Raw genomic sequence first — 23,529 nt, 5'->3', positions numbered from 1 at the left:
TCCAGGAGAGTCCGAAAGCAACTGGATGGTAACTTCCTTGTTCAGGTATTGAGGGAGCCAACGAAGAAAGGTGCCCTCCTAGATCTCTTGCTCATCCACAAAGAAGGACTTGGGGGGAAGTAGAAGTAGGTGGACTTCTTGGCCACAGAGTAGTGGAATTCAAAATCTTTGTTGAAAGAAGGGAAACTGCCTCCAAAACTTCAACACTAGATACAGGGAGAGCAGATTTTGGACTGCTCAGGAAAGTAGCTGGTAAGGTCCCCTGGGAAACTGCTTTTGAAAGTCCATCAATGCTGGCCACTTTTTAAGTACCTTCCTCTAGAGCTCAGCAGAAAAAGAAAGTGGAAGCAAGATCAGGAAATGTGCGGGGATTACGGGGACACTCTTCACCTTTGCAGGGAGAAAATGTGTGTGGCCAAAGCTTAGAGAGAGCCGAGGCTGGACAATACTGTGGTAGACAGTCTGGGGTCTTCAAATACAGTAACAACAAGAGGAGGACCAGAGAGAACATTGGTCTGTTGCTAGATGAGAACGGTCACATTACTAACAGGGACACAGAGAAAGAAAAGGAGTTTAACACCTTCACTGCCTCTGTCTTCAACAGAGTCGATGGGCTTTGGGACTCCAGATGCCTCAAGTTGGAGGCCCATGACTGCAGTAAACTCCTAGCGAATTCTGACCATTCAGTGACGTGCTCTGACCTGGCTGGCCCTGTGTGGAGCCAGGACTTGGAGTTGATGATCTTCATGGGTCCCTTCCAACTCAGGAGATTGTATGATTCTGTGAGTAGTTTTTGCATAAGAACTTGGTTTTGGACTGGTTTTATAGAAGCCTAAATATCTTGCATTCAAGAAAAACCCACTCTGATTCTGGAAGAGACAGGCATAATGGGAATAAGGGTAACAACTGCTGCCCAATGACTCACTGCCACACCATGCACAACTCAACTGAAAAATGTACCAGCAACACCAGGAAAATTTAACTCTGAAAAGTATGAAAGCAAGCAGTGTTTTTCTGTTGAAGTATATACAAGCACAGTTCTCTTTCAACAGGAGAGTAGAATTTGATCTAATGCAAGTTAAAAGGCTTGCAGTTGTACTGCATGCTGTCTGTTTGCTGGTGGTTAACAACATAAATATGAAGGCTCTATGAGCTTTATTAAAGACTGAGTGGCAAGATCTCAAAATAGACACTTGTTCCTAAATGACGTGCCAGATACTTTGCTCAATTGCTAACGTGCTCACACAGACACCTCACTGGTGATGCCATTTTGTTGGCATTAGATGACACTCAAACACATCTGGGAAGTAAGCTAAAGAAAGGAAAATGAGCCTTTGGACGGGTAAGAGTGCTTACTGCACCTCCTAGGTGCACTTGCTTAGTGCATTACTTGAGCTACAAGACCTCCTTCTGCACCTAAGGAAGAGTGAGGATTCTTATCTATCTAAACATTTGTGAGTCATGGAATCAGATTGATGACAACAATTCAATAATTAAAGCTGTACTTCCTTTTCTGAGGGAGTACTTTGAGGTTATTTTTTCCTTGGTTAACTTCTTCTTGGAATATTTCTTCTTCTTTAACAAGAATTAAAATCAGCGGCTCAAGTGCCATGTACTGCAGAATGAAGACTCCCAAGGAAGAACTGCTTTTCTACAAAGGCCTGAAAATTTTTAGACAATGCATGACTCAAAAATATTTTTGATCCTCATTTTATAAACTAAGAAATTCAAGTGTAGCTACTACCAGTAAGAGCTGACATCATAAATTAAATCTTAAATCCTAAGTCTTAATCCAACATTAATAAGAAAACAGAAAACTCGCCTGCTGAACATATTGCAAAGGCACTGGTGTTGCTTGGGTAAAAGCTTCCAGATGAATTCCATGAATTGGATCCTCGATAATCAGACATCCAATGTCAAACCACCTGCAATGACAGCCAAGTTAGAGTCTGTTGAAAAGCAACATGTTAGCCCTTGAATGATGACCGTTTTACAACCTCTAATACAACTGTAGTTAAAAATGTAACAATGACTTACATCAAGGCATCCCAGCATTTTTCAAATCAAATTTGCATGTATCAACTCATGTATATATAAAAAACTGAAGTGCCTGTGTTCCCTTGTAAAAAATTCTACGGCTCCGGTTGTTTCATGTATTTTATATGTGTCTACATATAAATGACATTTTATTCTTTAAAGCACTGGAAGCAAGACCCTTTGAGTCAATGAGAAACAGCCCTCTCCCCACCTCAGGGATATATTTCAAGTTCTCACTTGTCAGGAAGCAATTCCTCAATGAAGTTTTCTACCGATACAGCAGGCTGTTTTTCATGGATTACTCCAGTCCGGCGCAAGCTGTCTATTCTTTCTTGGGCTCCCTACATGGGAACATGATCTGTTAGACAACATTCTCTTTCAATCACATCATACAACACTCAGAGATGAGTGCAAAAAACCCCTGTGGAGCAGAATTTTCAAGTTAAACAGAAAACAGCGATTTAAAAAAATTACTCTTTTTATTCAACAGTAGAAAAACCAAAAAAGTCATGAAAAAGCACCATAGCCTTTCCCAAACAGGAATCTCAAACAGTAACACAAGCTATGATAAAACTCATGTTTGAAAAGCTGCACAATGAATTCCTACATACTAAATCTAAGAATGGAGCTGTTCAGGAAGATCCTTGGCAAGTGTTGATCAACCTGTCTTTCACCTACAGAATTAGTTGGGAGACAACCCAGTCTCAAAGGCTCTCTTAACTTCTGATTACATTTTTCCTATTCAATTTCTCATGTTTAGTTTTCATCCCAAAGTACTGTGCTAGTGACAGACTAAGAACAAATGCCTGATACACTTTCAAACTACAGTCATATCACAATGCATGCCAGATGTGATGGCAATCAACTGCTTTAGAAGAAAACGGACATAAATGTTCTTCACTGCTGTGACCGCGTTTGCACAAGAACCCCAAAGGCTATTCCAACAAGCAGCTTCAGAATGATCTAGTTACACCAAAAACAAGAAAAGGAGAAGTCTCCCAATGCCACAGACTGACATTCCCCTTAGGGAAAATCAGATTTTTCTGGGTCAATGCCCCATCCCTGGAAGTGCTTAAGGTCAGGCTCGATGTGGCTTTGAGCAGTGTGGTCTAGTGCAGAGAGTTTCAGCCCCCTCTGCTGAGGACAATTTGTAAGGTCACTTCCAAACCAAACCACTCTCTCATCCTACGTTTCCATTGCCCTTCTCTGTGCTGGAGGTACTTTACTACTTACTTTTAAACCTGCAGCGTAGCCCACAGGTTGTACTTTAGTAAAACACAAAATTGTGACTACCACAATGCTGCTCCTTCCTATTCATTTTAAAGCTCTAACTGAGATACTATGCTTTTCATTCCAGGCTCAATGCTCAGCAATACTTCACAAAATCACAGAATCATACGACTGGAAGAGACCTTTGTAGATCATCAACCCTTTCAGTAAACATTTCTTTCTAATATCCAATCTAAACCTCTGCTGGCGCAGCTTTGTGCCATTTCCCCTTCTCCTATCTCCTCTCACCTGGCTGAAGAGACCATTGCCCACCTCCCCACAACCTCCCTTCCTGTAGTTGAGACTTTATTAGACTGTTTTAGCCTTTTCAATGTTCTTCCCAAGTGTTTCAGGAACTGCTTCAAGTTTGCTGAGCTTCCTAAAATAGTATAAATACTGTTGGGCTAGAAAAGCAGAACAGCTGAAAGTCAGAAGAAAGCCTCAAAAGCGATGTAAACACCGTTGTGAGCACGCTTACCTTTCGGCTTGTCGACCCTCAGTGCGATACCTTACACACCGGGATTTAATCACCAGATCCAACAGAACACATACAGCATATTTTAAACTCAATTCCATATCACTCCCTCAAACAGAGAAACAGGGAGGGAAAAAAGTATGTGACTTCCAGATTACAGACAAGGACTTGTCACCGTTTTGTTCTCTGTAACTTGCTCATCTCTCACAACCTGAACTGAAGGGTATTACTATGCTACTACCTAAACTACAGCAGAATACACAAGTAAATGAACCTTAAGACGCACATAAAAAAATCAGCCTGCAGAGTGAGAGTCTCACTGGACAACGCACCTGAGAAATCACCACGTAACTGTGACAGAATTAACACACTCTCCAGATAAACTTCAAGTGCTGTTACATTAATCTAACATTCTATGCATTACTTAATGGTTTGTCACAAATACTTACTGATATATGGAACCATGCCAGGGTCCAGCGGTGTAATCATGGTCTCCACTGAATGTTTGGGTTTATCAAGAACAGACTTCACCATGGGATTCTCAGCTACACCCTAAACATAAGCAAACAGACTTCCATATTATTTTCTCGTTTTTCCCCAAGAAACTCACAATAGCACAGTTAAAACCCAACCAAACAAAACCCAAGTATTAAGCTGCTTCGTGGTCTTCTTACCACATTTACACTTTGTAATGCCTGGTGCATCTCACTCGCCAGCACAAATGCTGCAAGACGTGACTAGGAGTGCATGACTTTTCGGATACAGCAAAGGCCAAATATCATCACCGCCATCCTCTCACGCACCAATGCAGAAACAGGCCTGCCAGTGATGGTGGGCAACACACTTTATTTCCTCCTATTCTGGGACGGGAAGTCTTGAACATTTAACAAATACTAATTACAGCTATCATCAGACTCGGTAGCTAGACTCAAACTGTGACAACTCCAACTGAAGAGCCTCTTTTTTATGACCTTACAGACAAGAGGACCTATTTTTGAATGGCCCATTACTAACAAATATTTTTACAGCTGAAATTGAGCTGAAATTCCTCAATTTATAAGTAGATTCTAAACAACGCTGAAAAAACGCTCTATCTTCTCCAGCCAAATCCCAGGTGGAGCTGCTGACAGACCTAAAAGTTCATTAAATGTAAGCACAAACACTGACAGGGTCTTGCTGGCCTATTATCTACCTTGAGGGACATCTAAAAGAATGGTGTTGGATTTCTGAAGAACAGCAGAGCAAAAAAGGTAGTTCAATCGATTTCAAGAGCAGAAACAGAGATAACTGCAGCACTGCCGTGTATGCACTTCAACAGAGAATCCAGCTTGCATTTCTGCAACAACTGACAGTTAAGCCTCACAGATTCTGTCTGATGTTTAAAAACCTGACTCTGACGTGTGCTTCCACACATCCAACACTTGACAGCTTCAGTACAACTAATGATTCCTCATTCTTCCACCTAGGAAATTCTCAGAGGTCATGGAAAACACAGAGCACGTACAACATTTAATACTCCAATCAAAGAATCTACATTTGGGTTGAAGTCAATCATACACATTCTCCAGAAACAGACATAGGTCACTTGCTGGATCCTACTGGTATACAGGCAACAATAACGTGGATGAGATTGGCTTTTCAACTAATTCACTACTGCCCTTTCAAACGGGCTACAAAATCATGTCACAAGGAAAACCTTCTCTTCTGGAACACTACCTTCTATCGCAAAAAAGCAAGAGGAATATGGTGACTGGAAGACATTTCTACTTGAAGACCAAAGAAGCTGTCTTTTTATGATTATAAGACACGTGCCCTAGAAAAAAGCAGCACGACAACTCTGCTCTCACCATACTGATGGACGATTAATCTTGCTCTTTAAGACTGTAGCACTGTCAAGATCACTGGAGTAAAGGGGGGCTCCCTCTGCCACATCACACACAACTCATTCTTCCAGATTTTCTTCTTCAAAAGGCTTTGAAAGCCCCTCCAAAAGTCTCCAGTCCCACTGGGACGTCAATCTTGATTCTTCCTTCCGATTTACTATCGCACAGTACAGATAGTAGTGTTGCTCCTGAAGGCAGCTCAGAGCTCACACACAGTCCCTGCATCTTTCTGCCACAGCCTTCACGACGCTACTCAGATGTAGCATGTCACAGCTCCAAAAAGGTTACAGGCTCATGAGATGCTGTCAGTTGTTGCTGCTTATTTCCTCTCTACGATCAGATCGCACCACAAGGATTATCTGTTCTGCATTATACACTCCGTGCCCTCTAGCGGAATAGAAAAATCCTACAAAATACCACAGACACCTCTTAAGAAACCCCTCCTCAGTGGAAGAAACACTTATTTCCCTCTCCCTGAGGAGACTTGTTTGGTTTAGAACAGGAAGGACTTGCATCCCCTAAAAAACCAATTCAGTTCATTAGGAAATGATAAAAAAAACCAGGATGTACAAAGAATCAAAGAGGTTCTGACATTTCCCATGATTTAAGGGCATGTGACAAAACCTCTAAGGTAGAAGGATCTCCCTGTCACGAGCACCTAGACGCCTGCATTTATGTAGTCATTCCTCTTCTGGAAAGGAAAGAAGCACAGTTTCAGCAAACGCGCCTATTAAAAACAGCCACCTGCAACTGAGCACAGAGGAAAGACAGGACCTAGAGCAACATGCACTTGAAAGTTGTATCTTGTTAGAGACAACAAAAAATGGTAGTTCCTCCTGAAAGGTAACATACAAAACCACAGAGCTTTATAAACCCCCACAGCCCTCCAGCAGGTGTTCCACCTTGGGCAGTAGCTACTCTGGGGTCTTCAAGCTCCTCAGGAAAAGTGATTGCAGAACCAGTTCCAGGAGCCAAAGGGGAAGAGAAAGTTGCTTGCTGAGTAATAGGATCTGCGAAGACACCTAGGAAGAGGGAAAAACAAGACACAAGTACTGCGTTTCATTTCTTATGCCGTAGCAACATGCAATTGTTTTACAGGAAAATGAACAGGAAGAATAGAATAATACTGGGCTGATTCCTTTCATTTCTTGAAGGCCCCAGAACAATCCTGCTTGTTAGAGTTTAGCAGAGGCAACTACTGTGAATGAGTTCAACAATATCTGCTCATAGAACTGAGCCTACCTGCACCTTATGTGTAAAATTAAACAAAGACATGTTAGCTTAAGAGTGGTGCTTTTTATTGTCTTCAAATTTCCATAGGTCTTTGAACAGACTGCTTAAAAGACATGTCACAAACAATGGTTAAAGCCTGACTCAACTGCAGCTGAAGAGCTAAGTTTCCATTAGGCTAGTAGAAAATCACCTCAGTTCAGCAACTACAGCACTCGCTTGCATGGCAGGCAAGTATTTTTCACTGTCCTGATGCAATTTAGTAGCCAGAAGCAAGAAAAGAGAAGCTACTCTCATGTGACGGACGACTTCTTACAGATAGCGAGCTTCTCAGAACAAAAACTTGCCCATTAGGAGATTACAGCCTGAGATACCTTACCATTCCGTGGAAATACAATGGCTGAAATTGCCTCTGAGCTGAACAGCAGCAACACAGAAATAAATGGTCAGCTGGGCTTTCCTGGGCACATTTTAAAATACTGCTCTCAAACACTTTTCTGTGAGCCTGAGTGCTAGCAGAACTCTGTGGAAGAGGACTCTTGTCCTACACCGTGATCGTACTTCAAAGGCCATTCTCCATTCCTCTGAGCGCAGCTACTCAGTAATTAAGTGTCACAAGAATAATAAAGAAGCTGAACTTGTGGGACTCTAGCAGACTGCTGAAGTAGCCACCCAGGAGACCCCTCATCCTGTCTCACAAGCACAAAGGTCTATATACAAAAAGTTACCTGTGACGGGAGGTGCAGAGAATGATGGCATCAGTGGGCTCTGTGGTGCTCGACCAGCGTGGCCTCTGGTGATATCATACGTTGAAGACATGGAAAATCCTGAAATCGGGGGACCAGCAGGAGGTGCAGGAAGACCAGAGCCAGCAGTAGAGCTTAATGAAGGAGCTGTAGAGAACTGCGACACAGAGGTACTAAAAGACGAAGGGGCAACTGGAGGTCGGGCTGGAGTTAGAGGTGGCGCCATAGTAGAAACTGTTGCAGATGGCACAAGTGGAAAAGAAGATGAAGTCATCATAGGAGGAGGAAGTGGAGATGCTCCAGCTGCCAGAGGTGCTGAGCATTCAGGAGAAGATGACAGGCTTGGTGTAGCAAGGGGACTGGACAAAGCTAGGGGAAAAAAAGACAAATGGAATTTTAGAAACACCGAGCCTTCATCTCAGAGATTCAGGTATGTAATTGTTCAGCTAGTTTACAAGTAAGTTTTGACCAAGTCTGCTTTTCTCCTTTCAAAGGAAAAAAGTTTAGTTCTGCTTGAGTTTGCAACCACCACCAATTGCCCTCAATTTCTGGAGATAGTAGCCTGGAATCTCTTTTCTTCTCTGACCCTATCTGTCACAGCTAAAAAGACGAGTCAACATTTGACTACCCATTTTGTAGCTGATGAAGTGGGCCTCAGAAATTTCCAGCTAGCACGCTTCTTCCTGCTTCATCCACAGGAATAACGAAGATGCAGGAAGTGTCCCTCTTTAGATTAAGAAATGCACTCAGGGGACCTGTGAGGCTGGGACTTACTGCAGAGGTACAGGTCTATGAGATGGGCTGAGCACCAGGCAGCCCTCTCTTCCTTGGCACCCAGCTACTCAGGCTCCTAAACCCTCTGCTTTCTGTGTTTCAGTCTGGCCCCCAGCTGATCCTTGGATAAGCCAATTTTGTTCTCTAAACCAAATTTAGACAGAAAATTAAGCCAGAGAAACAGAAAACACTGGTTTTTACAGCACTAAGCTGTTGGATCAGCTCAGATGTGAAACTGCACTCAGCCTAAACATTGATGACAGTCAAGTGACGTGCCAAGTTACCGTAAGGAGGTCGTTTCCAAACTTTATCACGCACACCAGTCAATAAAAAATGGAACATGCACACCCCCAACATAGCTACAAAATACTTACATGGGCCACTGTCCTAGTATATTCCATAGATTTTAAAACATACAGAACAGAAATATTAAAAGGATGAGATAAAGATCAAGAAACTCTTCTGCTCCCACTGAAAATTAGTATTTTAATAGTATATTCATAAAACAATATGTTATGTTATTAACGGTTAGCACACTATAGAATACCATTAATAATATTGTAGTGTGAGCAATGTCACTACAGAAGCCTCATCATTTTTACAATCTTGGGTTATCATCAGCAATTTGGAGGTCTGGTTCTATATTCCAATCATGGCTTTAATGGTTGTCACACCTGGAAAAGATGCCTTACAAAGACACACAGACCCAAATGAAAAGGTGTTGCTGGATGTGCTTACAAAACCATGCTATTTGTTTTCGTCTCCCAGCCATCAAGTATATGAAGGCTTATCTTGAAATTCAGCTAGCAAATGTTCATCTTCCTTGATGTCATTCAATTCTTCTGGAAAAATCATCAGAAGGTGTTGCACTTTGGTATTCCTAACAAATGGGCTCAAAATCCACCCAAACTAATTCATCTGGAAGATTTCTACATAGCTCAGGAAATTCTCTTTGCCAATTTACATGTACAGAGTGGAAAGGTTTTTTTGTGTGACACTTGCAATGATTTTGGCAACAGGAATGCATTGACAACGTAAACACTTTCAAATACCACTTTTCAAAACACCTTCTCAAACGCATGACTTTCTTACAAAGAAGTAGATCACTCCTCCTTAAAACACCACCTTTATCTTGAAGGGACAAACTGTAAGTGTGTTTTGGGGTTTTTTTAAATAACTACTGGGTAGCACACTGCTGATGGCCACTTGTCATCACAGAAAATGTCAGCGAGTCTGCAAGTCTGTTTTGGTACAAGAAGAAAGCTGAAGCCATATTTAAATCCCTTGCCACAAGACAACCAGCAAACCTCTGTGCGATGCACAAAAGTTTCACGGTCACTTCCTCTACCATTACAAGGTGCAGCTAGAAACAACCCCTACTATTTAAAGAGAACTTCTATAAAATTAACCACACTGCTGGCATCCTGTAGCCCTTTGTGCACCAGCTCCACTTTCACTGCTGCAGTAACTTGCCTATGAATGAGGCGGTCAATAAATGTCATGGGTGGAAATAGATCGGTAACCTTATTCGAGAATCCATTTTTAGCCTAGTCAAAGCAATCACTCCATCAATGGTTACTCTGAGGCAGTCTTAATAAAAACATGGCTTTTATTAAAGAAATCATTCACTGTTGAGGATGCAGCTTCTCCAGCACAGCCCTCCTTCAGCATTTGACAATAAAGTTGTTCTTTCTGTATTTCATTACTGAAACAGAATTTAGCAAAAACCATAAGCAGAAACACGTTAGGAACATCTGTACAGCAAACCTTCCATACTGTGATCTGTTCTCATGCTTGTTTCTTATAATCATCAGCAATGTTTTCTATGTCTCCTTCCAACAGAATTTCCTGACAAATCCATTTGTCAACATATTGTTTGCATTTAATATTACAGACATTTTTACCACGTCTCTGGTGGTTTCTGAAATATATGCCAAGAAGTATCTTCAATATGAGTAAAGCTTGATTTTTCTTCTTTTTTTAGATAAAACTATTATAAAGGAATGCTCTGGTATTTTCTTCCTGCACCCAATGGATCGCCCAGCACATCCTCCTGGGGCTAAGAGCGCTCCACTCGGGAGTCCACGGCACTAGTGTGACTCAAGGTAATGTTACCAGATGTGTCAGAAAACTGAGCATTCGGTAGTCAAGCACATGGGGTTCAGACTCTGGAAAAATCAGATTCAGTGCTCTGATTACCACCCACAACAGTAAAATCCAAGTGATCGTCCACGTTTCTCACTATCCCCCACAAGACTGTAGACTTGTTTGAACTCCCTTCTGTGCTGCTCATCTCACTGTGCACTGTACTGGCCAGTATTCCCTGTCCCCACGTCCTTAAAAACCCTAAGTGCATCCACATGACTTCATCAAAAAGTTTCAAGAATAATAAAAACATTTACACTACTCTCTGTCAGATGTATGCCATACTGCCATGAGAAAGAAACAAATTCTTCCCATCAGCCTGGAGAAGAGCTCTCTAGGTTGATCCCAACACCTCTGGATGAACTGCTGTGCTTTAAAAAGACATGAATAAATATCACTGAGTTTCTGAGGAAGTTTCTGTACCTAATGACCTACTTGTAGCAGCAGTGGTAGCAGCTGTAGTCTCCCCTGCTGTGTTTGGTGGGGGCGTACCGGGTGGAGTTGTCTCTATTCCACTCTCTTCCATCATTTTCCTTCAGCTACAGAAAGCTGTAAGACAAAAAGAAAGGAAAATAAAGAAAAAGCTTATCTTGAGAAATAGGGATAGTGTTTGCTGCAATACTGAGCTGTAGTAACTCCAAGAAGGACCTGTTCTTTTCAGAGCTGATGCATGACAGGATGCAAAAGGTGGCAAGAAGCAAGACAGAGAACGAAGTCTCCCCCTTCTGCCCGTAAAGAACCACAACTACCCCTGAAGTTGGAGCCCTCTCCAGCTTAAGCACTGCCCCAGATGCTCTCGACCCACCATCAAACTGACTGCAAGCACTTTCTCCAACACCAGGCATAGTGGCAGAGCTTGCAAGGGCCTAGGGCTCCAGACTCCGTGACCTGAACTCTATGACCCTGTCTGCTTAAAGGAGAAGCTAAAGAAACCTCCAGACACGCCACAAGAAACCAGGGAAATTTACTTCCAACCTACCTAGAAGTACAATGACATTCATTTACACTGAACAAGTTCTCCACTGCACACAATTCCTGTAAAATCCAGGTCTCGTACTGCTCTGGTGAGTATCAGAAGTGACAGTAATTGAAAACTTTGGCTTTTCTTTTGAAGGCCACATTACATTGAAAGTATCTTCCAGCATCTTTGACTACACCTGCACAGTGCACTACTTGTGGAAAAGTAAAGCTATGTGCTTATTTAAAACCCCCTAAATTAAGAGAAAGGCCTCAGGAGATGAAAAGGAGAGGATGAAAGACTAAGATTAACACCTGGAGATTTTTGGTCTTCAGTGCAGAGGAAGTCACCTAAAACCCCCTGCTTCCTCCCAAGTCTGGTAAACCAGACCGAGATTGTTTGTACCACTCCCTGAGGTAGCAATTCCATAAGGACATTTTAATAACATAAAAACCCTACAGAAAGGAATTTATGTCTGAAAAATTGGCAGGAAAATATTTTCCATCATATCCATTACCTCAGTAGCTACTGAGGACTGACAGCTTACTACATTTAACAAGTATCAGAGGAAAAGCCTTAGGTAATGTGTTGAGTAAAAGTACTCACAGGTATTTATAAAGAACTCCACTTACAAAAATACAGGGGGGGTTCCTCTAAAAAAAAAGAAAAAACCCTCACTGCTGTTTAAAATGTGTATACAGCTATGTTTAATGTAGAGGGAAAATTACTGTTATGACCAAACTGAAAAATACAAAAGTAGGATGCCAGTGTTAGTCTGGACAGGCTAAGGAGCATCAAAAGCAAATGAAAGCATTGAAATCACAAAGGAGAAAGTGTATTTCCTCTTACAACCAGTATGTGTTGTAAGAGGAAATAAAGTAACTCAAGATTAAGCATTTGAGCCCAGACTCGGAAAGCAAGTATGGTTCCTGTGCAGCACACCTCCTAAAACCTCTGATGACCCAGGGACTGTGGGTTCTGAGTACCTTGAAAGTTTCTCTGCAGACGGGATGAAAGGGCCAGTAACTGCCTGGTGGGGAACAGACTGACCTTGACGAATGAGCACATCTCAGCATCCCTCAGAAAGGAGCTACACAGCCCTCCCCTAAAGTTCACTAAGCAGAAGAATTTGCAGTAAGATTTTGTCTTTTCACTCACCTACGGGAGTTCACGTTCCTCCTCGCAGAAGTATTTCTAAAGTCATTCTTCTTCCAATTATACACTGCAAACAAAGAGAGAATTTCCCACTGTGCAACATCTGTAATCACTGACCAAACCCTCCCAGAAACACTTTCTTTCATCAAGGCTCCTTTCAGCTGCTGCTTGATTTCACCTCTGTCGTAGTTTCACCCCGGCTGAGAGCCGAGATCCACGCAGCTGCCTGCTCCTTAAAGGAAAAGAGCAGGGAAAAGGGAAGGGGGGGAGGGGAGGGTAAGAGGTAAGGGAAGGGAAAAGGAAGGGGCAAATAACCCCAAAACCAAGAAATAAGAGGCCCGTGGGTTGGGATAAGGAGAGTTTACTAAGATAACAGAAAGATACCGTCTAACAATGCTGACAGGACTTTAGAGCAAAAATATATGAAGCTGTTGATACACAGTGCAGTTTCTCACCAAACCCACAACTCAGCCCGTGCCACCCAGAGCCGTCCCAGAACCCGACCGTCCCCCAAGAACCGCGCGTCCCGGAGCCGCCCTCGGCCTTCCTCCCGTCAGCCCCCCGATATCCTGGGCAGGACGTAACTGGCGTGGAATACTCTCTTTGGTCAGTTAGGTCACCTGTCCTGGCCTCGCCCCTCCTTTCTCATGAAGAGCTGAGAAAGTCCTTGACTGTCTGACAGCAATTAACAACATCAGCATTCCATCTGCTGCTACAAATGAATTTAACTCCATCCTGACCAAAACCAGGACAAGAGGGAAAATTACTGTTATTACCAAACTGAAAAGTGAAGCAAGCATTGAACAGCAATAGCAAGCCCAAACCTGCAAAAATTAGAGAAGCCTGAAGCCTAAATGCTCCCTATCATCCTTCTCCCTTTAGCTTACCCAACTCCTCACACAATCAACAATCTCCTTGTGAACTCCTGACTTGGCAGGGATGAACAAGAAGTTTGCCCAGGTAACACTTTGCTATACACCGAATTCTCAACAAAAGCCAGGTGTAGTTTGCAAATGCTGCATGAAAAAGCATAAAAATAATAAGGTGAAGGAAAAAGATGAGAGATGGAAAGAGAAAATTCACAAGAGAAAAGCAAAACTATGATAGGTGTAATTGGAAGCAAATAGCTCATCATCTTGAAAGAATCTAGAACTGCTGACAATTAAAATTGATCCTACAGGACATGTGGTTAAATACTTTCATCTGAACCGCCTATCTGAAACCACTTACACGGAAGAAACCAGAAAGCACTGGGCTGAAAGAACATGGAAGGCAAAGAACCCAACCAACCCACGGACTTTTAAACAATGTTCAGGCCTCAGCAAAGTTTCCAGTGAACGTTTCTACCCTCCCCTACGGGAGATCCAGGGAAAAAGCTCCCCAGTAAGATCAGCCTGCAAATCCTCAATGCCAGATGGGTAGGGAAGTGGCTGCTCTTTTCAGTGACTTAAAAAAAACAGTAATAGATAATTCTCCACTGTCCAAGCCACAAACACAACATTTGCAGCAACTCCTGCTGAAATCCAGCCTAATTTCATAAGGAAGTGACTTCTATGTCCTCCTGCCAAGTAGAACGCTTTGTATTACTGCACTGAAAACACAAAGGAAACTCAGACAGCCCAGTGCAAACAGGCACTTTCGGTGACAGCAACTGCGGCACTGCCATCTAGCGATTTGTGAGCATCAGCTGATCTCACAAATTTCATCCCCCTGCCACATTTAGCTAGAAGGCAATCTCGGTTTAGGCTTACATGGAAGTAAAAAAGAAGGGATATGGAAAAAAGAAATACAGAAAACCACAAGGGGTGAGGGGGAAGGGAGGGGAGCGGGGGACACGGACGGGACGGGACACACACCACATTCCCAACACATCACGCTTAAATTTATTATCAAGTCGTTACGTTTCCGCTAATATTTTGCAATAATCTGGACAACATGACCATACTTCAAAAGCATTTTTCAGGTTGTGACTCCAAAATATAGAAATTCACAGCCAACTATAACCTACAAATGCAGATGACCAAATTCCACATGGAAAAACACATTATCTAGAACGTGGTGGTATGTCAGAGTTTAGAAAAAGGAACTCTTTTCAGTCACCCTTAAATAACTGCTGCTTGTAGTGCAGTAGATGCTCCTGCTAATAAAGTCCTGTCCCCCCAATATACTTCATAACCCCAGGAGGAAAAACTGGTCTCTAAGCAGAGCCTCAAACAAAACAAACAGTTGGAATACTAAATTCAAATGCCATTAAAATGCTATTCTTGCCTGTAAGCGTAATATTGACTATTCTAATTGTGTGGAACAATACTGATTACATACATTGTTAATATCTAAGCACAAGTCAACAACTGTCCAGAAGAGTGAGCTGTCATTTATTTATTTATTTAACTAAACAAATCGATTGCTTTGAGCCATTCCCAGCGCAAAAACCTCTCTAAATAAGATATTGCATCCCAGGTTGCATTACCTGATAGAGAGATTCCTAGGCACATACTTGGAGTCAACAGGAGAGAAGACAAAAGGAAAACCTTCAGTTGTTAAAGACAGAGTGAAGCTGACACAAAATAAAAAGACAACACTTCAGAAAACACCCCAAAACAACAGAGCTGAGCTGTTCCTATATCAAAGTTTCATCTGAAAAGTCCCTCACCCTACTTTATTCCATTTCAGACAGGCAGGGACAAAACTTCCTTCAGACTGGGGCCTGGTCAATACAGCCAGATCCCAGGGGACACGCAAAGCCTCGCTCTAGCCAAAGCAAGGGCACGGAGGGATCTCCAATGTAATCACCTTGGGTCAAACGACTTGTTCTAACACCTGCTGAATAGTCACAGCATAATGTTAATCACAACTCCCACATTAAAAAAGAAAAAAAAAAGGAAATGTTTACCAAGCAGAAACCACTTTGCCTCAGACCTAATGCTGTACCAATAGCTTGAAACACCAGGCATGACAGAATGGTTTAGCCTCATCCTACGACTTCTGCAGACAGTTACTGTAGTGCACAGATAGCACAAAACCCAGGCAGTTTTTCTAAGAGTTTCCTAGTGCCTGAGAATTATTTTGTTTCCCACATTCTTAGTGCCATTGTCAACCTTTGGGATTCGTTGCACACCCTTACTGTTGTTATTTTGAAATCATAGAGAGCTTACATAGCTCCACAAGCCACTGATGACCACAGAGAACTGTTGGTCTAGTATACAGTGTTATCTACATGGGACTACGTAAACCCAAAGACACAGCTACACAGAACCACATGCATTCAACCAGTTTGTACCAACTGATGTAGGGTAAATGTCATGATGCAACAGCTCCAGCACCTGCAGACGATTTTGCCCAAAAGAAACGTTTGTTTTTCACGGCACTATAAACGAACTAGAAAGGGCAAAGCACTGCAACAAGGTATCCTCCAGAAACAGACTTCCTGAAGCATCACTTCTATCCTATGCTAAGAGATCCTCAAGGGTAAGGATTTCTACTGCCAATCATGCTAATTCCAGCTAAAACCACAAGGGATCTAGCACTTCCAGCCTGAGCTGCAACGCTGGAGCACAGGGCCCTGAGAGCAGGCATCTGAACACTACCCAGTGCCGGGAGAAAGCCTGGTCACCAGGAGGGTGACTCGCAGGAGCAGATCACTATACAGGACCTAGCAAGCTATCAGGAGCTGGAAGTTCCGTGAAGTGCTGGTGGTTTCCAATACCACTGCCAGTCATCACTGAGGCCGCAAGGGGTCTTGCTCTGTAGCTTCATCTGCCTCACAACCCACAACCGTAACGCTGCAAGAAGCCCCAGAGCCTGCCAGCAAGGAGCACTGGGGCCAGTGCAGCCTTTCTTTAGAAGGACAAGACGGTTCAGAGTAAGGGCAACAAGACAGACTGCCTACACCAGAATCAGTCTGGTGAGGGGCAGACACCGTGCAGTCGCAGGTGTGCTGCCCAAGGGGGGAAAGTCGCCCCGACGGGACGGCTGCCGGAGCTCGTCCCGGGGCGGACCCCGCCGACATTCCTCACACACACAGCCCGGCAAAGACCTCAGCGACCCTCCGCCCCACCTGGCACAACCTCCCGCGCTGCCCCCAGGACCGCGTCTTAACATCCGGACCTGCCTACAGGGCCCCAACGGCCCCAGACGGCACCCGGGACCGGGGGACACCCACCGCTCGCTCCGGGATGCCGCCCACCGCCCAGCCTCACCCGCCCAAAGCCTTCCAGACGCTCCCTCCCCGCCGCCGCCGCGGACGACGGGTGCCAAGGCGTGCCCTCCTCCCGCCGCGACACGGGGCCTCACCGAGCCCATCCTCCAGAGCCCACCGCCTCCTCCCGCTGCGCACCGCCCAGACATTCTGGCCCAGCCAGAAGGCCGCGGCCCCGAGCACCTCCGGGTGGCCCCGCCTCCCAGGAAAAGGCTCCTTCGGGCTCGGCCGCAGGAGCAGCACAGCTCCCCCGCCACGCTCGCAGCGGACCTCGCGTCACGTGGGGGTGCCGGTCCCGCAACCTGCCCCCCACCCCCCTCCCGGCCCGCTGCGTGCCGCCTCAGGCTGCGCAAGTCGGCAGCTGCCCAGCTACCCGTAACCCTCGTGCCTTCATCCTCTGCCAGCCGGAGAGAAAACATTTACTTCAGTTTTACAGCCTTTACAAAGCACCAGGCAACCCTCCCAGCTGCCCAGGGTTTCCCCCACAACTCACCTCTGCTGCTGCCAGTGCACTTCCTGGGTCCAGTGAAGGTGGTGGACAGCGCTGGGGTGGCGAGTGATGGGGGTGTGCCCCAGCTGCTGGACCGGCTCTGGTGTTGGCAGCTCCTGGGCCCAGGTCTAGTTTTCCTGGGAGGGTGGCCTCTTGGGGGGCTGGGAAGAGTCCTGGGAGCCGCTGGCCCTCCTCTTTGCTGCTCGTCTTGGTCTCCCAGGGGCACGGTCCCTGCCCTGGCTGGCACTGGAGGGACCTGCCACAGCCTGCCCCAGACCCGCCGCCGGCTCTTCACGCTCCCCGTGGATGGGAGAGGGGGCGTGGTGTGGGCTGGTGGGATGCCCAGCAAGAGCAGCGGCCGAGGTGCTGGGGCGCTCCTCTTCCCGAGCCCCTGCTGGGCTGCTGGAGGGGGCTGGTCCAGGGGCAGGAGAGCCGGCTCTGGAGGCAGCAGGATGGGGGGCAGAGGTGGGCCTGCCCTCCCGCGCCTCGGCTGCAGGGCCATCCTCCAGGCCCAGGAGACGTCGGGCCTCCCTGCGGCAGCGCCGCACGGCGACACTGATGAGCCGGCGCACGAACGACACTGCGCGCTCCTGCAGGCTGGGCTGCAGCAGCCGGACCAGCACGTCTTCATCCAGCCCGTATAAGCCCAGGACGGCCCGGATGAGGTCCTCCAACACATCTGCTGTGGAAGGCTGCCGTTGAAATGTGGCCCTCAGGTGTTGTTGTAGCCACGGCAGAAAGCGTTGGAGGAGGGCTGGGTGCTCGTCAAAGAGAGATGCCCAGGTGTCTGGCTGCAGGCCACCCACTGTAGCCCTGGGCACCGTCTCCACCGCCGGCGGCTGGGCAGCTAGCGGCCGAGGGGGGCTGTCGGTCCCCGGGTGTGCGGGCGCTCCTCCAGCTGCAGGTATGGCAGGCCATGTTGAGTCCTCTTGTGGTGGTCTGATGTGGACCTCTTCAAATTCATGGTCTGCCCGCACCGAGTGCAAGATGGATTGTACTCCCCTCTTGCAGAGGGGGCACTCAGGTTTGCTGTTAGCCCACCGCAGGATGCAGGCGTAGCAGAACTGGTGGAGGCATGGCATCACGAAGGCGGCGTTGTCAATGCTGTCCAGGCAGACTGGACAGCGGTGTTCCACCTCCGTGGCCATGCTGTTCTGGCTGCGGTGGGCTGGGAGGAGCTGCGGGTGGTGAACTGCTTCCTCCAAATGGCGCTGCAGCAGCTGGAAGCTGCGCTCGAAGATGCGCCGCGTGTGCCCTGGACACACCCTTCAGTATCTCTGGGATACCGCACTGGAAAACCGTCCTGGATAAGGCAGCAGCACCAAGCCTCGCTCAGCACTCCAGCCTCGCTGGCTGCTCAGCTGGAGTCTGCGCTTGAGGCCGTTGGGCACCCCTGTGTGCTGGGTTACAGGGCTGGGTGACGTCACGCTTGTCCGTTGGTGACCAGTAAACATGGCACTCAGGCAGCTTCCAGAAGCTGCCATGTCAGATGACTACTTTTTGGTGGTCTTCTGGCTTTCACAAACCTTGATGGACAATAAAACACAACAGAACAGAACTGTCCCTGGTGGAAGGAACTCCAACAATCTTCTAGTCCGACTGCCCGACCACTCCAGGGCTGACCAAAAGTTCAAGCCTGTTGTTAAGGGCATTGTCCAAATGCCTCTGAAACGGATGGGCACGGGGCATGGGCCATCCCTTGAGGAAGGCTGTTGCAGTGTTTGATCACCCTCCTGATACAGAAATTGATCCTGAGCTCAAGTCTGAACCTGCCTTGACACAGCTTTGAGCGCTCAGTCACATGCTCTGGCTTGGCCGGCCCTGTGTGGAGCCAGGAGTTGCACTTGATGATCGTTGTGCATCTCTTCCCACTCAGGATATTCTGTGATTCTATGAATTTATACTTGTGCCTGGCACCCAGCCACCCAAGGTGCAGAAGCCAACAGTTTGTCTTGTTAAATTTCATGCCCTTGATAACTGCCCCAGGCTCCAGTGTATCTACTGCCCACTGCAAGGCCTGTTCTTGCTCAAGAGACTTAACAGCGGCTGCCGGTTTAGTAGCATCAGTAAACTTGCTAACGGTGCATCCAACCCCTGCCCCCGGATCACTGATAAAAGGATTGACTGGAACTGGCCCTAGAATTGAGCCCTGAGGAACAAGCCCGAAGCACTTGGCTCACTCTTGTGGGTTTTCTCCTGCCTTTCTCTCCTTCCATTATGCCAAATCTCATCCTTGATCAAACTCTAACTAAATTGGAATAATAGTTAAAGCAATAAATAAGTAGAACTAAAATAAATAACAATTTCCCACACATCTGCCTGTAACCAGTGTTTGAAATGAATCGTTGGCGGTCAGAGTTACAAAGGAGAAACTGCCATATGCTTTGCCCCTTTGTGCTGCGTTTGTACGTTGTTACTCGCTCCTTAGTCATTAATCCAAGGCGATCATTGTTATTATTATTATTAATTTATTAAAGTGATCTGAGGGTATAGAATCACGAATTGTGTTCGTAGACCTTGTTACTGGAGGAAAGCGGATAGTTAATAAGGACATAAATTAGTTCAGACTGATAAGAACACTGCAAGCTTGCAAGATCAGCACATTCCAGGCCAGAGTTGAAAAGTACATCATGAGGAGGACTCGGGGCCTTCCTCCCAAGGACCACCAAAGACCCTTGCCCACAATTTTTGGAAGAAAGTGCGCAATCGCAAAGGACTGATAAGCTAATTAGCATAAGAAGCGAGAGTAGGCGGGTTTAGGTAATGAATATGTATAAGACTTAATTGAATATTCATTATTTTATTGTATAAACATGGGACGGTTTTGTTACTCTAGGTGTGCACGTCTGTGGTGGAGCAATCTCCCATGCATCTGCGCGCAATAAACATACCTACATTATAACTTTCGAGTTATAGAGTCTATTTACATACGTCAAAAGGGAAAATATCTTGCTTTTGTGAAGTCAACTTCCCATCTTTCTCAAGGGTAAAGTATTCAAGGGACTGGCTTGGAAGAATCATCCCACTTCTGGACATGGTTCCTCTAGGAACAGGCAGAACATCACAGAAGTTCAGCAGCTCAAATCAGCCTTGATTTCTGTCAGAGTTTTGCGTGGCTGGGTCCTGGTGGAAAAGGGGGCGGGGGGCTGCAGAAAATGGCTGCTGCAAGAAGCAGCCAGAAGCTCTCTGCAGGCCCGAGAGAGTAAACATGGGCTAATTCAAGGCCAGAGTTGCTGCTGAACAAGGCCGAGCCAATCGTCCAATGTCACAGCGCATCAGGGAATCACATTTAGGAGAATAAAAACGCAGGCAGGTGCATTTTCCCACCAAAGAGGGGAGTGAGAAGATGTAAGGAGCTGCGCAGGCAGCAAGGCCGGGGAGGGCGGGAGAGGAGGCCTCGCCCTGCTGCTGGAGAGAATGATGCCCCTGCAGCCTGTGGAGAAAGCCATGGTGGAGCGGGTGTCCCTCCGCAGCCCATGGAAAAGGCTGAGACCCCACCTGCAGCCCCTGGAGAGGCTCCACGCTAGATGAAGCAGGTGGAGACATAGAGGAGATGCTGTGACCCACGTTAGAGCAAGCCCCTCCCTGTGCCACAATGCAGGGGAAGAAGGGAGTGAAATCATGACCAAAGTCTGAAGTGATAGAGCAGCTTTGGTGGGCGTCTGGCCTCCAGCCAGGACCAAACCACCACAATTTATGACAAAGCATCTCAGGAACTACTTGCTGTCTCTAAGAGAGAGACTTGTATGCCATCAAATACATGACTTGGTTGTCCAGCATGGGTAAGTGTAACATGTTTTATAGTTCCTGCGCTATTTCTAGACCCACCCTCAGCAAAAGAAAGGGAAAGGAAAAAACGTCACAGCATTTCACATCTTTCATTAGAAACTTTATTCCATCAGCCTACAGGTACATGAAGTGAAATAAATGGTAGTGAAGGGCAGAAGGACCAACAGCAGTCATGTTTGGAAAACAGAAACATTTTCACAACAAAACACCTTTTTGTTACAGCGAAGAAAAAAAGCCAGGCACACTTGATAGCTTTTCTTTAAAGATGTATTACAGTTCAGTCACACCAAAGTGAAACCTTGTGGGCTAAAACTGGGAAGTTCTGTGCTTTAGCACTAGTACAAGCCTACCAAACCACACGATTTTCTGGGCAGCAATTAGGAAACATGCTTCTTTCTGTCAAAATTTCTGTCCAAATGAGCTGTGTATTCTTCAGTCTGGACTTCAGAGCTTCAGTATAAGGATCATTAGTTGGATACCTACGTAATGAAACAAATTCAATCATGGTCACGGTCCTTGGAGAATCCAACAGATCTTAACTGACACCTTGGCCACTGTGGAGTTTGTTTTATTCTGTATTCCCTTCAATATGAACTCAGCTTTGCAGATTGTCTCAGCAGAAAGTATGAATGCACTGAAATCTTCTTTCCCCTAATCTGCATGTGCATCTCCAATTAAAATTTATGTGACTTTGCTGGGTACATCAGGACAAACATTATATGTTACTGTGTTGTGATTAAAATCTTTGCTTAAAAGCCTTTAAGCCTTTTAAAAAACCTTGAGGTTCATGGTGTTTCTCCATGACCACCATTAGTACACCTACATTATGGAAAACCTTAGGTTTCTACTTACTACCTCATTTAAAGTCAGCTACACACTTTGTGCATCGTTTTGCACTTTAGTAAACTGGCACCAAGTTGCTCCCTTTTCAGTGTGACATTTCTCACTCTTGTAATGTGACTGTTTAGCAGCAAAGCTTCTCTTGCTGTCCCTGTCCCTGGTGAAGGCATTTCTCTTAGTAGACAGTACTTGCTGAAATTACTCGTCAGCTTACTCATTAAATTCCCACCACAATATAGTATCTCTGTTTGGATTTAAATTCTCTAAAGAGCATACTGGGATCTACAGAAAGGGCTAGATGACAAGCATGAAGATTAAGTTGGGGGGGTGGTCTCTCAAATTGACAGATGAGTGTCCTTCAGTGGAAGCCTCCTGGGGCACAGAGGGGACAGTGGGATTGCCAACGCCAGTCCCACGGGCTTTTGTCCTGTGGCTGTCATTTGACAAAACTATGTGAGCCCTGCAGGTAATCTGTTCAGAGTGTCTACCAGCGATCCTTCGCTGAAATAAAGTCAGGGAGGACTCGTGCTTCCCGCTGTATGCCGTACGATGCAACTGCCTATCCCAATGAAGAAGGTTAAAGTGTTATGTATTAGGTAACCACCTCTGACAGACATGGGGACGACACGAATTCTGCCTTCAATCCTCTCCCTCTGCCCAGAGGTTCCTTCAGCCGGACAAAATAAAGGCCAGTTGGCCAAAATGCCAAAGAAACGCACACACGGTAGAATATTTTTGCAATTACAACTAGATGGCTAGAACACAGACACACAGCATAGAAATGGAGACAGGAGTTAATAAAGAATAGGGGGTACATGTGTCACATTATCAGTGATGCAAAAGACCAGCTTAAGCACGTGTTTCTCTACGTCAGCTATAAAAAAGAAAAGGTGCCTTTTTAGCAAGTATGCACAGAGATTGCTCAGTTATTTCTAAGAAAAAAAAAAAAACAGAACACTTTACTATTTTTATCCTCTATTACAGACATTATTACTACCTGTTTATAAAATGTAAACCTTTCCTCGCAGTTAAGATTTACAGCAGTCATCACCTTTGTCCACTCCTTACATAATCAGTCCCTGGTGACAAAAATAAACTGATGTAGCACACACCTTTTCTGAAGTAATTACTGATATGTGATGGAGCATTAGTTGTGTAGTGGCAGAAGTAGTGGTCAGAACTGCAACGTATGGAGCTGAATGGCAGCAAAAGACTTGTTGAAGGCTGGTGCTGGGTCTGGAATATAAGGAGTTTCTCAAGGCATCCACCGTAGCATACTGAGGTACGCAATGCTTTTAACTCCCAAACTATGCAAGCAAGGTATGCCCACCACCAGTAATGGACAAGAAAAACCTGGTCATGGATTCCCCAAGCTTCCTTATCACCATTAGATCATGTCTTGAGATCAGAATGGAAGGTAAAATTTGGCCAAGCACCTTTTATTCTACAGAACTAGTGAATCAAATCACCTGTATAAAGTGGTATTTGGTAAATGGCACTGTCCTGGGAGGACACGAAGTCTATATTTAAAGTGGCTGAA

The 23,529-nt window shown here is 45.4% G+C and overlaps 1 protein-coding gene across 1 annotated transcript; it reads right to left on the bottom strand.

Moving 5' to 3' along the window:
- Nucleotides 1–1,820: 1,820 nt before the first annotated feature.
- On the bottom strand, nt 1,821–11,088 carry LOC311204500 (protein PRRC1-like; the record flags this gene model as incomplete). Its single annotated transcript, XM_084280916.1, has 6 exons — nt 1,821–1,925; nt 2,275–2,378; nt 4,231–4,333; nt 6,529–6,686; nt 7,623–8,009; nt 10,983–11,088. 5 exons carry the CDS (start codon nt 11,086–11,088, stop codon nt 2,329–2,331), a joined length of 804 nt encoding a protein of 267 aa, XP_084137042.1. The 3' UTR covers nt 1,821–1,925; nt 2,275–2,328.
- Between the last annotated feature and the right edge of the window lie 12,441 nt (nt 11,089–23,529).

Source organism: Gallinula chloropus (genome assembly GCF_964237585.1).
Source record: "Gallinula chloropus genome assembly, contig: HAP1_SCAFFOLD_177, whole genome shotgun sequence".
In the NCBI taxonomy this organism is placed as follows: domain Eukaryota; kingdom Metazoa; phylum Chordata; class Aves; order Gruiformes; family Rallidae; genus Gallinula; species Gallinula chloropus.
This window is presented reverse-complemented; position numbering and strand designations above follow the sequence as displayed.